General features: G+C 43.5%; 1 protein-coding gene across 1 annotated transcript in view; it reads left to right on the forward strand.

Moving 5' to 3' along the window:
- LOC109916735 (small conductance calcium-activated potassium channel protein 2) overlaps nt 1-15,992 on the forward strand; it is a 221,531-nt gene that overhangs the window by 63,492 nt on the left and 142,047 nt on the right. Inside the window, exons 4-6 of the mRNA XM_048614314.1 lie at nt 3,447-3,588; nt 6,062-6,172; nt 7,257-7,384. Coding sequence (XP_048470271.1) covers nt 3,447-3,588; nt 6,062-6,172; nt 7,257-7,384 — 381 coding nt within the window. The remainder of the gene's footprint in view (nt 1-3,446; nt 3,589-6,061; nt 6,173-7,256; nt 7,385-15,992) is intronic.

Raw genomic sequence — 15,992 nt, forward strand, 5'->3', positions numbered from 1 at the left:
TTTTTTGAGGAGGTGCCATCCCGGAGATCCTGTGGCCTAACTGGCTGGCCAGGGACCTACAGTAGGCACTAGCGTTCAATAGGAGTAAATGCAGAAATGAGTAGAATAATTTCAGGACCATCTGAGAAAAATGTTTTTTAACAATAAATAAAACCTAATGAACTGTATTGGAAATGGCAGTGCAGGCAATTAGTTGATCTTGGATGATGTGGGAGATGGCTGATCCCATTGTGAGCCACAGTGCCAGTATCTGCAATAAGGTTAAATAAGGTGGTCACAATGACTGTAAACTAGTTAATGAGGAGAGGGTTCAGGAAAGCTGATTAAAGTTTCCAATTAATAGGATAAAGAGTTTGAAGTGGGTCAGGAATCTGACTTCAGGCACAGCAGATAAAGGAACAACTATGAGACAGGAGATAACAAGCTGTAGAGCTGGATGAACACAGAAGGCCAGGCAGCATCAGAGGAGCAGGGAAGCTGACGTTTTGGGTCTGGACCCTTCTTTGAGGGCAGTCAAACAGGACTTTGGGTGTTAGACTCAAATGGATGCAGTTTATGAAAGAAGGTAAATGAGCTTGTACTACAGATTGAAATTGGCAGGTACAATGATGTGGGTATCACAGAGACGTGTCTGTAAGGGGACCAGGGCTGGGGAACTAAATATCCAAGGATGCACATACTATCAAAAGTACAGGCCGATGGGCAGAAAAGTTGGGGTTGTCCTATTAATAAGAAATGAAACTAAATCAATAGCAAAAAGTGATATAGACTAGGAAGGTGTAGAATCTGTGTGCGTAAAGTTGAGGAACTGCAAAGGAAAAAAGACCCTGATGGGAATTATGTACAGGTCCCCTAGCAGTAGTTAGGATGTGGGGCAAAAAATAAATCAGGCATGAACGAAAAGCATTATTACAATAATCATGGGGGACTTCAGTAGGCAGGTGGACAAGGAAAATCAAGTTGGTAGTGGAGCACGAGAAAAGGAATCTGTGGAATGTTCATGAGATTTTTTTTGGAGCAGCTGGGGAACAGGCAATTCTGGATTTGGTGATGTGTAATGAGGCAGAGTTGATTTGTGAGCATAATGTGAAGGAACCCATCGGGGACAGTGACCATAATATGATAGGATTCACCCTCCAGTTTGAGAGGGAGAAGCTGGAATCAGATGTAATGGTATTACAACTGAGTAAAGGGAACTACAGAGACATGAGGGACGAGCTGGCCAGAGTTAATTGGAAGGGAAGCCTAGCAGGGAAGACAGTGGAGCAGCAATGGCTGCAGTTTCTGGGAGTAATTGGAGTCACAGCAGAAATTCATCCCAAGGAAGAAGTAACATCATGAGGGGAGGATGAGGCAACCATGGCTGACAAGGGAAGCCAGGGACAGCATAAAAGCAAAAGAAAAAGCCTATAATGTGGTGAAGATTAATGGGAAGCCAGAAGATTGGGAAGCCTTTAAAAACCAGCAGAGGACAGCTATAAAAGCAATAAGGGGGAGATGAAATATGCGGGTCAGCTGGCTAGTATTTTAAAAGAAGATTGCAAGAGTTATTTTTAGATATATGTAAAAGTTGAGAGAGGAATGCATGGACATTGGACAACTGCAAAATGAGACTGGAGAAATAGTAATGGGGAACAAAGAAATGTTGGAAGAACTGAATAGGTACTTTACATCAGTCTTCACAGTAGAAACCACGAGTAGCATACCAGAACGTCAAGAGGGTTAGGGCAGAGGTAAGTGTAATGACCATCACTGAGGAGAAGGTGCTAGGGAAGATGAAAGATCTGAAGGTGAACAAATCACCTAGACCAGATGGACTACGCCCCAGAATTCTGAAGGAGATAGCTGAGGAGATTGTGGAGGCATTGGTAGTGATCTTTCAGGAATTACTGAAGTCCGGGAGGGTCCCAGAGGATCGGAACATGGTTAATGTCACAGCCCTATTAAAGAAGGTTGAGAGGCAGACGTCTGTAGGTTGGCTAGTTCGAAATTAGTCATTGGTAAGATTTTAAAGTCCATTATTAAGGATGAGATTGTGGAGTATTTGAAAGTGCGGGGTGAAAAAGGGCTGAGTCAGCACAGTTTCATCAAGGGGTCATCAGTGTTGAGACCACAAATATTCATGTTATACATTAACAATCTGGACAATGGAACTGAGCACATTAGAGCTAAAGTTGCAGGTAACACAGATACGGAGAGGGACGGGTCGTATTGGGGAAGCAGGGAGGCTGCAGAAGGACTTGGACAGGCTAGGAGAGTGGGCAAAGTAGCAGATGGAGTACAAGTTGGGAAAGTGTGAGGGTATGCACTTTGGTGGGAAGAATAGAGGTGTGGACCATTTTCTAATTGGGGAAAGGCTTCAGAAATCTGAAGCACAAAGGGACATGGGAATCCTAGTTCAGGATTCTCTTCAGGTTAACACGTAGGTTCAGTTGGTTACTAGGGAGGCAAATTCCTTGTTACTATTCATTTTGAGAGGACTAGAATACAAGAGCAGGGATGTACTGCTGAGGCTGCATAAGGCTCTGGATGGACCACATTTAGAACACTGAAAGCACCTTTGGGCCCCTAAGGAAGGATGTGCTGGCATTAGAGGGGGTCCAGAGGAGCTTTACAAGAATGATCCTGAGGATGAAAGGCTTGTTATATGAGAAATGGCTGATGACTCTGCATCTGTACTTGATGGAGTTTAGAAGGATTAAGGGGGGATCTGATTGAAACTTAAAATACTGAGAGGCCTGAATCGAGTGGATGTGGAGAAGATGTTTCCAACAGTAGGAGAGTTTAGGACCCAAGGGCACAGCCTCAGGGTGAAGGGATGACCCTTTTAGAACTGAGATGAGGAAGAATTTCTTGAGCCAGAAGGTGGTGAATCTGTTGAAGTCATCACCACAGACGACTATAGAGGCCAAGTCATTAGGTGTATTTAAGACAGAGATAGGTTCTTGATTATTAAGTGGATCAAGAGTTACAGGGAGAAGGCTGGAGAATGGGGTTGAGAAACATATCAGCCTTGATTGAATAGTGGAGCAGACTCGATGGGTCGATTAGCCTAATTCTGCTCTTAGATCTCGTGATATTATAAATTTCCCATTTCCAGGATGGGAATTATGCTCTCACTCTGGCTCAGTCAAATTCCCCTTATTGATTTTCCTCTAGGCCCCTTCACTGCACTAACTGAGAATAATGGATTTTAAGTTGGCTAAGGGAATCCAGGGTTACAAAGCCAAGATATCCAGATGGACTTCAGATACAGATCAACTAAGAATGATGAAACTGACTTGAGGGGCTGATTGGTCTCCATTTTACCTGCCTTTCTCTCCCACTTCTTTCGACTTTGATGTTTAACATAGTGGGCTATTCAGCCTTGATATGCTGCACTGTTGGCCTCAATCCTTCTATTCGATTCAGTGATCCTTATTGCTGTCTGCTCTGAATCCAAACAGATACCATGATAAACAGGAAGTCACCAGCAACTTTTTGGGAGCAATGTGGCTAATTTCAATCACATTTCTGTCGATTGGATACGGGGATATGGTGCCTCATACGTACTGCGGGAAAGGAGTCTGCCTGCTAACGGGGATTATGGTAAGATTTTATGATAAAATTAGTTATCCACTGGTGGAGCCCCACATAATGTGATGGAATAAGGGGAGAGGTGGGAGACGGAATTAGGGGATGTGGGGGGAGGTAGGAGACAGGATTAAGGGACATGGTGGGGGGCGGGGGTAGAGTGGAGGAGGAGGGGGGTGGGATTGAGGGGGATGGGGGGGGAAGTGGGGGAGGAGGGAGACGGGATTGAGGGGTATTTGGCGGGAGGTGGAGATGGGATTGAGGGAGAGGGAGGTTGGGGAAGGTAGGGAGATGGTGGGATAGAGGAAAGAGGTCTGTAGTGGAGTTGATTCATGAAAAAGCATCTTGTTTAGTATTAACCTAAATTCCTGTTTTGCATGCCATACTGTAACTGATTGATAAACATAAATACGATTCAAATAACTTTGTGCTTGCTTTATTTTTTAAAGAGACTACACTATCATTAACACTTTGCAGCTTATATATGTTGTCACCCTGGTTGTACTCCTGAGTTAGCGATGCAGGGTGACACCAACAGTGTGGGTTCAATCCTCACACTGGCTGAGGTCACTGTGAAAGACCCACCTTCTCAACTCCTCCCCATCCCTGAGGGATGGTGACCCTCACCAGTTGTCTCTCTGTAATGAGAGAGCTGCCCGATGGTCTGGTCGGAGTATGATGGCTCTACTACACCAAGCGCTTTGCTCTTGGCCCAGGTCGCAACTCCATCTCCTGATCCACAAGATCATTTGACAGAATTGATGATTTGTTTAGCCCTGTGCAGTCAGTTTAGTATCAAACCCACTCACTTCCACCTTCAGCAGATCTGTCTTATCAATCCCATGGTCACCATGCCTCCTGTCTAAATGAAACCTCTCCATTTAAAGGGGTAAACTAGGCATGGAGTATTACTGGAACATTTCAATCAGCTTCGTACTGGCATCATGAACAGCATTGTGGGCTTGAGCAGACTTCTTCATAAATGCATTTCAGAGCTGCTTCGCTTGTTGTAGGATTGAATATAGGAGTTGGGATGTTATGTTGTGGCTATACAGAACATTGGTGAAGCCACTTGTAGAATACTGCACACAATTCTGGTCTCCCTTATACAGGAAGGATGTTGTTAAACTTGAGAGTGTGCAGAAAAGATCTACAAGGATGTTGCTGATACTGGAGGGTTTGAGCTATAGGGAGAGGCTGCATAGGCTGGGGCTTTATTCCCTGGAGCGTTGGAGGCTGAAGGGTGACTTTATACAGGTTTATAAAATCCGCATTTATCGAACGAGCTGCCAGAGGAAGTGGTGGAGGCTGGTACATTTGCAACATTTAAAAGGATCTGGATGGGTACACGAATAGGAAGGGTTTAGAGGGATATGGACTAAATGCTGGTAAATGGGACTAGATCAGATTGGGATGTCTGGTCGGCATGGACGAGTTGGACCAAAGGGCATGTTTCCATGCTGTATGACTCTAAGAGAGTTGCTGAAATTAAACCAACGTCAGCCAATGTGAAAACTGGGATGCAAGAATTGATGAGACTTTCAGAAGGAATGGTGCAGGGAACAGAACAGAACTTAGGGAAATACAAATAAAGCAGAGTGTGGAGGAGGAACTGGTGGTGGTTAGAACAAAGAAAACAGGCACAAAACCCAGGGGTAATGACCATCTTGATTGGTTATTCAGACAGCAGCAGTTGGTTAATTGCATCTGTCAATCACCTCGTCACTGGGGATGAAATTTGCTTTGGAACACTGAGCAATCAACAATTCTGTTTCACTCCTTCCTCATTCAATTTCCACCAGGTACAATTCAGCAAGGTTAAAACCAAGCCCAATCCTGGGCTGCCTCTCAAGGCCACCCATTGACTTTAGGAATCATCAAATTTGATAGGACATTTTCGGAAGGTTTGCTCGGATGACCTTTGCACATCCAATCAACTTGTTCCTTCGTGGAGATTGTCCATGATTTTATTGGATGGCAGAGCAGGTTCAAGGGGCAGAATGGCCTCTTCCTGCTCTTGATTCATACATTCTGTACGTACTCCCACCTGCCGAATCCATCCCCTTGGTGTCCCACCGACCGTACAAATCAGAAAGCGAGCAAACTATTTGTTACCCAATTGGATTTCTTTGGCTGTTGGTTAAAGATTACAAGGAGAGAGAATTTCAGTTCTATAGCATCTTTCAGGATCTCTGGCCATCCCAAAGCATTTTACAATGAACGAAATACCTTTTGAAATATAGTCACTGTCTTAAAGTTGGTAAAATAGCCTGAAGGTACAACCAATAAATAAAAGAATTACATGAAAACAAATGAAAACATGCTTTTTTTTATGGCCATTAACTGCCTGTACATTTTCTCCTGCTTTCCTGTTTGTTGTTAACCTCTGAGTTGTGGAGGTGCGCAGTGTTACTGATTTTTCTTGGGGAATGGGGAATATGTTTGTTTACTTGTATATTTGTGGATTGTAATTTTGATTCTTTTGAAGGGAGCTGGGTGCACGGCGCTTGTGGTAGCTGTTGTCGCACGAAAGCTAGAACTTACCAAAGCTGAGAAACATGTACATAACTTCATGATGGACACGCAGCTAACAAAGCGGGTGAGAGCTCGTCGGAACAGTGCGTGGAGAGGGCCTGGACCCACATGCCTGGTTAAAGGCTGCTTCTGATCTGACCTCGATTACCTGCCCAAGTCCCACCTCCACCTTCTGTTAATGGGCTTCGGAGGGAGTGAGAGACAACACACTGGTGGACAGGACCAACATGGAGCAGGAATCGTAGCTAATTGTCCTTTACCTTGATCTGAAGGAACAAGCGAAGGATAGGATTTGCATTACAGTAGCACCTTGCTACACCCTTGGGAAATTCCAAATTGCATTGTAGCCGTTTCTTTTGAAATGTGATCGGTGCTGTGATACAGAAACTGCAGCAGCCAATTGGTACATAGCAAGCTCCCCTAAACTGCGTTTTGGTCAATGAGCTGATAATTTATTTTTATTGACGTTCATTGAGGGAGGAGCTCTGATTAGAAACCCCAGCTATTCCACAAATTTGTGACTAGGAGATCTTTCAATCCTACTGAGTCAGGGTCTCATTTTAATGTCTTATTCAATACAGCATGTCTGATGGTGCGGCGCTCCTCTCAGCGCTGACCTTCCGATGGTGCGGCACTCCCCTCAGCACTGGCACCAGGAATGTCTGCCTGGAATCTGTGCTCAAATTTCTGGTTGTGGAGTTTAAACCCAGCAGCTACTCACTGAGGCATGACTGACCAGGGCTAGGGGCAAAGATAATGGTCTGCAATCTCCTGGTCCCTAGTCTGAACACAGCAAGCCCCCAAAAGCCTTGGGCCCAGTTACTGGACCCTGATGTAACCCCTCTGACCTGGACTCTAGGGCTCAGTTTGAGAGTTAATGACTTGGAAGATGAGGGAGGAAATTCGAGAGGGTATGTGGAACTTGTACCAATGTTCCAGTTAAGCTGGATAATTGCCTAGCAACTTAAATCTTCCTGTGCAGGCCAGTGATGAGTCAACCCCTTTAATTTACCATTCAAGAAAATCAAAGGGCTATACACCGAAATGAATTGACCCTATGGTACAAAAATAACCTGAGGGCGCCTGGCTTGTGACAAAGATTTTGCTTCCCAAAACCTCGCCTCTGATTTCCAGGTCATTTCTTTCAGGTAAAAAACACTGCTGCCAATGTACTCAGGGAAACGTGGCTGATTTACAAACACACCAAACTGGTAAAGAAGATTGACCACGCCAAAGTCCGCAAACACCAACGAAAATTTCTTCAAGCCATTCATCAGTGAGTAGCCTGCCTCGGAGATTCTCCCAATGTTATCTTCACTGACATTTTTTATTTAGAATTCCACCTCTCAGACACTGACTGTGGGGTCCCGTCTTTCTGGATAGCCCTTCATCAGTTGTCTCTCCTAAGTTTTGCGCAGTTTCTGGGGATCTCTTCTGTGCAATTTTCCCACAAATGGAGATTTTGGAAATTCAACTCTAGAAGGCTCCTCTGTAGCCCCACTCTTCAGTCTGACTGTGGTCTTGAACTCCTAAAGTGTTGAATATACAATTATAATCCCCATGTAGTCCTGTATTCAAATTTAAAATCCCTTTCATATGTTATTGATCTGCATTCACCGATTAATAACATTCCATTCACTCTCCTGGGAATTCACCTTTACCGACCCGGTATTATTCCTCTCATCTGGTTCAACTCTTTTGTTGATTATTTTGTCTCTTCATGTCGATAACAGCAAAGGCAGATGTTCAGATTCCAGGTCCCTATATCTGACCTTCGGTGTATTTGTGTATTTGTTTCATCCCTCTGCCTGCCCATTGAATGAATCTACTGCAAAATGTTTAAATACCTCTTCCAATTTCAAGTTTCATGAGTGGCCATATTGTAGAAGGGGTAACCAAATTCCTTCAGGTAGCCTTGTGTCTAATCTTCCCGTCAATAGTCCCCTCAGTGTGTGAGGAGCACCATGACTGTAAATGCTGTACCCTTGGCAGTAAAACCAGAGAACCAGGTTGGAGACAATATGGTCTACTATTTATGGGGGCCCATCTAAGAGGGTATGATTGAGGGGGGAGTGGGTACTGGAGGGAGCCCAGAAATGGCAGAGGATGTTGACAAAGTAAGACCTCTATCATTTCTTTTTCAGTTTTCCTGTCTGGCAGCTGGTCAAGTTGACAGATGGACTGTCAATGGGACAAAAAACAGCTGCAGGAAGAACCTTAGGGACCGACACGTGATGGGCCTGGGGCGGGGGGGGGTTTGTGCTATACAGGAGAGCCACTTAGACCTGTTGGGGTTAGGAGGATGGAATTAGCCACAGTTGGCTTGACAGGCAAGAGAACATTGAGGCTAGGGGATTGAGCAGAAATGTGCTGGTCTCTGTATTCCAGCCATCATGGAGTGTGAGATGTTGAGTGAGTCAGCTGGTGTTTGCTGCCTGACTGTTTTGTATGAGAGAGTTGAAGGGACCTAGGACCTGTTGAGAGCCTGGGGTAATGTTGAAGATGTAACAAAGGTACAATGGGCTGTCGATTCAACCATTCTTCGATAAATATTTTAGATACCACTGAGCAGATTGATTAGCAAGTATTATGATACATGTCTGGAGCAGGTGGGACTTGAACCCAGGCCACCTGGCTCAGGGGGAAGGGCACTAGAATCCTATTGTTCCCTGTTAGCCCTCTTGAATTATTTTAACTTCTCTTTTACCTCTGGTGTCTAATTCTGATTCCCAAACTTTTCTAATGAACATGTTCAGGGATGTTATGACATACCTCTGGAAAAGGTGAGACTTGAACCCAGACCTCCTGCCTCAGAGGTGGGGAATCTACTACTGCTCCACAAGAGCCCCATAAAAAAATTAAAATTTATTATTTCATGAGATTGGATATCTTTTATTGTCCATCCTTGGCTGCCCTTGAGAAGGTGGTGGTGAGATACCTTTTTGAACCACTGCAGTCCATGTGCTGTAGGTTGAACCACGATGCCCTTGGGGAGGGAATTCCAGGATCTTGACCCAGTGACCGTGAAGGAACAGTGATTATATTTCCAAGTCAAGATAGTGAGTGGCTTGGAGGGGAACTTGCAGGGGCTGGTGTTCCCATGTATCTGCTACCCTTGTCCTTCTAGATGGAAGTGGTCATGGGTTTGGAAGGTGCTGTCTGACGATCTTTGGTGAATTTCTGCAGTGCATCTTGTAGGTGGTACACTCTGCTGCTACTGAGCGTTGGTAGGGGAGGAAGTGAATTTGAAAGATGATGCATGGGTGTCAATGAAATGGGCTGCTTTGTCCTGAATGGTGTCAAGCTTCTTGATTAATGTTAATTGCTAAGACATGCAGAAATAAATCATTGCACTTTTGGACAAAATCCATTTTTCACATTCTCCATCAGCAGAATTGATCCCAGTTGGAAATCATCTTATTGGTGCCCTAAGTTCTGAGCCATACCACGGCGAAACAACTATCCCCAGGCTAATTCACAGCAGAGGTTTGCACATGTATACATGCTGGGCCCAGACTCAGGGAAGCTAAGAGATTTTATTTAGGTATTTCAGTGCACTCCAGCAAGTGGCAAACTGTTCCAATCAAAAATCCCTCCTTAGCAAAGAAAATAACAATCTCAAAGTAAGACAGAAAATGCTTGAAGCACAGGCCAGCTCCACCAGTCTTCATCAGATGCCACAACAAGGACATATTGTTTTTATATAGTTCCTTCAATGAAATAAACTCTTCAAAGCATTTCACACAAATGTGACCATATAAAATCTGACACTGGACTATGTAAGGAGACATGTGGACAGGGGACCAAAAGTTTGGCCAAAGAGAGAAATTTCTGAGAGGTTTAGGAAGGGAACTCTAAAGTGTGGGACCCAAGCAGCTAAAGGAGTGGGCACCAATGAGGGAGCAATAGAAACCAGGAATGAGCAAGAGGCCAGATATACAGGAGTGCAGAGGAGGATCCAGGGTTAGGGACAGGTAAAACAATGGAGGGATTTACAAGCAAGGAGGAGTATTTTAAAAGTGGCTGGGGAACTGTTTTTGGTGATGTTGGTTAAAGAAGTTGAAAGAACCTTTGGTCAGGACAACAGGGAGTATCTGATTGTGTATAAACACCTTAGGCTCTTTGCTGTTAATCTGAAGCACCAATACTACAGATCCAGGGGTCTCCTTTTAATGACTTTTTATAAATGGCACCTCTGATATAGCAGCACGCTGTTTCAATTGGAGGGTCAAACCACACTGTGACCTCCAGCGTAGTTTGAAACTGCAGTGATCTAACTCCAAGGGTTCGAGTTAGTGATTGGGCCCATGCTGCACCCATAACTTTGTAATAATAGTTTTTATTTCCGTCTTTAACCTAAAATTCTGACTATTTCCAATTTTTCTCACAGCTTTTCTCGCTCTGACTGATCATAGATCCTATTATGAAAATGTCAAAAAACAATCATTAGAAATTGTAAGTTGATGTCCCAAGCAAGTTAGGCAGGAGGTGAAATGGCATAGGATTAATATTCAGAATAATCCCAGTCAGCACATTATCATGAAGAGATTACACTCCATTCCTTCAGTCAATTCTTCAATCTATCTGGCTTTCCCCTTTTTTTCGCTCTGTCTTACCCAGCCTTCTGACATTCCACATAGTGTGTATCATTCTAGCTGCATCTAGCTCATTTCCATTCTAGTGACATTGAATCCTTCTCTCTGTCATCAGCGTGTTCAACAATTTGAACATTTGGAATGACATCTCTGGCTTTGTTATATGAAAGGAATTTGAAAGTCAGAAATATTGACTCAAAGACATAATTCAAGTGAATTCCATCACTTAGGATTAATATGAGTTACGCCTTCAAGACTGCACATTGTTGGACTGGATAGTTAATGGTATTTGGTGTTATTAGCACAGGCCATTGCCAGGATTCCAAGGAGGAGGCTGGTTCTGGGGTGATGTGCTAAACACTAACCACCAACCATAGAATCTGGCATTGAATCTAAGTCAGACAGAGGCAATAACAGTCTTCTCAGGTTAAGTATCTGAAGTGAGAAGCTGTGAAGTAATTTCAAGCAAATTCCCACTAGGTAGATATTCAAATAATAGAACTATGCATCATTATGTTACTAATTGCTTGGAAAACCGTTCTGTGAGTGCCAGAGCAGCGGGACATGAGAATATGGTGTAGTAGCACACACTTTGTTAAAACACTGGGCAGGGGAGTTGGAAACCAAATAATCTGCAGTGCATATGCACTTGTGATTAAAGACAGGGAGCAATATCTTGCTTTGTACTCACTGATGACGTACAGAAGCATAGGCTCTGCAGAATTCAAGTGCTTCTGCTCAGGGGAAATGAGCATTAAATAATATGCATGGACAGGTTCCTCCGGGAGCTCAATGTAAAACATTCCAACCACCAGCCTTTGGGAGCGCTCGCTGTTGAATTATACCCAAAACATCACACCAACTCTCTTGAATAAAGCTTAACAGATAATCCACTTACACATAGTGATCAATGAAGCTCTAATCTGAATTGGTTTGCTGATACGATGCTGTAAATATTAAACTTGTACATTAACCGCAGAGAGGCTCGTCTGTGGACCCACATGTCACTGTCATGTTAATGTCAGAAGTTGGTCTTATTTAAATACTGTTTTCTCCCAATGAAACACCTTAAACAACATGATTTCCAAGTCTTGAAAGTTATTGATTGAAGCTTATTTGGTAACCAGGTTACTAGCTAAACTAACCTGCCATTTATTTTAAGTTCTCTTTTCCTCTGTTATGTTGTATCACTGCTCTGTTACCATAACGACAAGGCCCCTGTCACGTGATATCTTTTTTAAAATCAATTAGGTGTTTTAAAAAGATGTTAAAATATAGCCAAGTGGCTCCACCATCTCGGCCATGGTCAGTCAATCTGATTTGAGACTTTATCTCCTTAATGAGCCTTAATATCACCGACAATAACTGGAGCTTGTGGTGTTATTGTTTACAACAGGCAAGAGTCCCCTGGAGTCCCACAAACTAAAGACTCAACCCCAGAACACTGCAGTGAGGCAATCCCTGGGAGTAAAATGTTGGCATTAAAACGATTGTGCTTTTTCCTTTTCTTTAGACAGTGTCATTTGCTGGAAAAAAGTTTGGAAATAGGAATAACTGGCCATTTGACCAACAGACAGATTCATCCAATCAGCAGCCAAGTCTCAATCTGTTCCTTTTACAATTGGTTATGGGAAGGCGAGTCTCAGGAGGATTGCAGTGTTGTCCAGACAATAGCCAAAGTGTAGGAACAAAAACAAAAGTTGCTGGAAAAGCTCAGCAGGTCTGGCAGCATCTGTGAAGAGAAATCAGAGTTAACGTTTCGGGTCCGATGACCCTTCCTCAGAAGGGTGGGTGGTTGGAGGTCTTGTGATGGACCTTCTGGAATATGTCCAGGCAGAGTAAGTCCAGATGAGGTGATATGGCCTGGAGAGTGAGTAGAGTGAGTAACCTCTCCTGCTGGCCTGTATGAGGCCTGCTGTTCTATGTGTCTGTGAGAACACAGACATAACCATCAGCAACATGCTCCTATACACTGATCACCTCTCACTGTAAGAACAAAGCAGCTAAGGTGTGATAGCAACCACCTCAACAACTGAAGGCTTCATAGGCCAGGGGTAAGTATCTTTGCTATGGAACCAGCAAACATTCCAATGAGCCAAATGCAAGGACCTTTTGTCTTTACATACCAAAACAACTAGTCTCGAGAAACGTGCAGGGCATGAGCTAGGCGGGGTTGACAGGATCTTTTATTCTGCTGGGTGTCATTATTGGCTACAGTGTACTACTAACTGGGGTCAGAAGTCAAGGGTCAGGTTCACCTCAACCTAATGTGAAACATCTCCGTCCACTTCTGACTTGGTGTCCTTTAGTTATGATCAATTTGTTATCAACTACTGACATTTGCTAAATCATGTTGCTGTCTTGTTATAATGTCCCAGTGTTACTTCATATTCAGTACACTAAGATAAACAACGCCCATTTATATAGCACCTTTCAATACTTCGGAATGGCCCAAAGTAGCTTACAGTCAATGAAGTACTCATGAGCTGGGCAACATGTCCTGGCTTTGCCAGTGATGGCTACATCCATGATAGAAATTACAGAAAATGTGCAAAACTTGGCAGGAAATCTCTCCTGACAAGATGTAATGTGATAACAACCAAACCACCAGTTTTAAATGATGATGGTTGAGAGATAAGTATTAGTCCAAGACACCACCTGATCTTCCAAATATACAGCGGACTATTCAATATTCACCCAAAAGGAAACTCAGTTTAAATCTAGTGCAGTGCCAGACTGCACTGTTTACTCAAATTTCTCAAGGAGGACTTGAGCTCACAAATATCTCACTCAGAGGTAAGGGAGCTACCTACTGAGCTATGGTTAATACCCTTCAAGTGCTATAGCCAGTTCATGCTTTGGCTCCCATGTTATCTGCACTAGTACAGTGAATAAAGTGTTCAATAGAGAGGAACCTGAGTTGGAAGGCAGGGGAATACTTAGGATGCCTGTACTTCGCATTTCAGTCCATCCTCTTGTGCAACTTGCAAGCCAGGGTTCACAACCCGAGCTCCAGTCTGGTGCAGGCCCTTCCTGTTCCCTCCACATCATTGTACAATTCCTGGTCTCCCTTTGACTGCTCAAGGTTAAGAAGCTTCAAACTCAGAAGCTGGAAAGATTCATGTGAGAGGGCTTGGATTATTGTTATTTGTTGTATGTTCCTTTTTATCCCTGTGTCTTATCGTATTAACCCTGTGATGTGTTTTTTTGTCCTTTTTTTTTCTGTTCTGTTTTGCTAACTCAATGCAGAGGCCAGAAGTAAGTTGTGTTTGATTTTATAATCTTCCCTTTTGCGTGGGGATGGGTTGCGATGTTTAGGAGCCTGTGTGTGGTAGGTGGGCCGTAGGAACCAGTCAGAAAGGTATGGCTGCGACCTCACCATTCCTCAGTCCCTCTTGGCTGGTCCATATTCAGTGGTTAATGGCTCTGCCTTGGTGAAAAAACAAGTTCCTCAGAAACAGCAACTTGTTCTTGATTAAAACTGAAGGAAAACTGAAAGTTTTAAATTGAATTCAACGAAATGAAAGGGAAACGGGAACTACAATCTTGAACAGGGGAGGAGGCAGAGAGCACCCAATGAGATGGTCCATGGTACGACCATACTAACTCAAACATGGTTCCTACAGGCCTGAGGACAGGGGTGCATTTCCAATTATATCTCTCTGAGTACATGGTGGAATAGTGGTGGAAAGGGGTAATCTTTGATATTGACTGTGCCAACCTTAATATTCTCAATTCTGAATCCCAGTTACTCCAACACCCTATTCCATTAGGTCTCCCCTCTGCTTTAAGGTTTTTCATTTTGAATTCAGCTCCTTAATTAAAGAGTGAAACAAGTGGTGAGCAGTCCAATTCACAGGCAACCATTCAGTCACAGTTGGCACTGATGATAAACTCTCGATAGTTATTAATGTGGAAGGTAAGTGCATCTTTAGCTGAGCATCATTAATGTCCCCAGGGCACTTGAAACTCTTTGATCCTCAATTCTAAGCAAGACACCAGTGATACACTTTGTTTCCAGTTTTAACCATGAATTTGAAATGTAAAGAAGTGTTTGAGAGATTGGGAATGGAGAGGATAGCTTGAATAAGTGTAGTGGGTGAATAGCCTTCCAAAGTGCTGGCATTTTATAACCTGTAATTTCTCTTCAGTTGGAAATTAGGTGGTTTTAGCAGAGAAGCATCAATGTCCCTGAATGACAAAGGATCCAAGGGTGTAAATGGGAGCCCTGTGATAGAGTCATAGAGATATACAGCACAGAAACAGACCCTCCGGTCGATCAGATATCCTATACAAATCTAGTCCCATTTGCCAGCATTTGGCCCCTATCCCTCCAAACCCTTCCTATTCGTGTACCCATCCAGATGCCTTTTAAATGTTGTAATTGTACCAGCCTCCACCACTTCCTCTGGCAGCTCATTCCATACACGCACCTCCCTCTGCATGAAAAAGTTACCCTTTAGGTCCCTTTTAAATTTAACCCCTCTCGCCTTGAACCTATGCCCTCTAGTTTTGGACTCCCCGACTCTGGGGAAAAGACCTTGTCGATTTACCCTATCCATGCCCCTTGTGATTCTATAAAGTGTCGAGTAAATTTGCCTTTTTAAGCAACTCTTAATCAGGAGAGAGTAAGCCAACATTTAATTTCACAAAACGCTTGTGAAAGTGGTAATTTAATTTGACTGAGACCTATACCTCACTGCCCAATATGTAGCTGTAAAATTAGCAGAATTAGCACGGCCAAAATCTGAGTCTCCTTGGAGATGTAACTTGATTAACTTGAGTTCTCATCTTCCAAATCCCCATCTCAGTCTATATTCTACATACCCAACTTTTCTCCCAGGTATATCCATAAACCTGGCCTAACATCCTCCAGAAAGTGTTGGAGAAACTCAACAGGTCTGGCAGCATCTGTGAAGAGAGAGACAGAGTTAATATTTCAAGTCCAATATGACTCTTCTTTAGAATTAAAAGGTGTTGGAAACTTTTACAAACTTTTGACAGAAACAAAGGAGGAGCAAGGGGACAGGTGATGTAGAGGCCCAGTGCAAAGGACAAGTGTGGTTCACAGTGGAGAAGGAGAAAAAATGATGTAAAATGGGTGTAAATTGAAGGTGCGAAAGGGAGAGAATGGGTCATTTCGACAAAGGGCGAATTAACAAGATACAAACACAGCATGGCTGCAGGGATAGTAGGAACTGCAGATGCTGGAGAATCCGAGACAACAAGGTGCAGGGCTGGATGAACACAGCAGGCCAAGCAGCATCATAGGAGCAGAGAGGCTGACGT

Source organism: Rhincodon typus, chromosome 29, assembly GCF_021869965.1.
Source record: "Rhincodon typus isolate 14 chromosome 29, sRhiTyp1.1, whole genome shotgun sequence".
NCBI lineage: Eukaryota > Metazoa > Chordata > Chondrichthyes > Orectolobiformes > Rhincodontidae > Rhincodon > Rhincodon typus.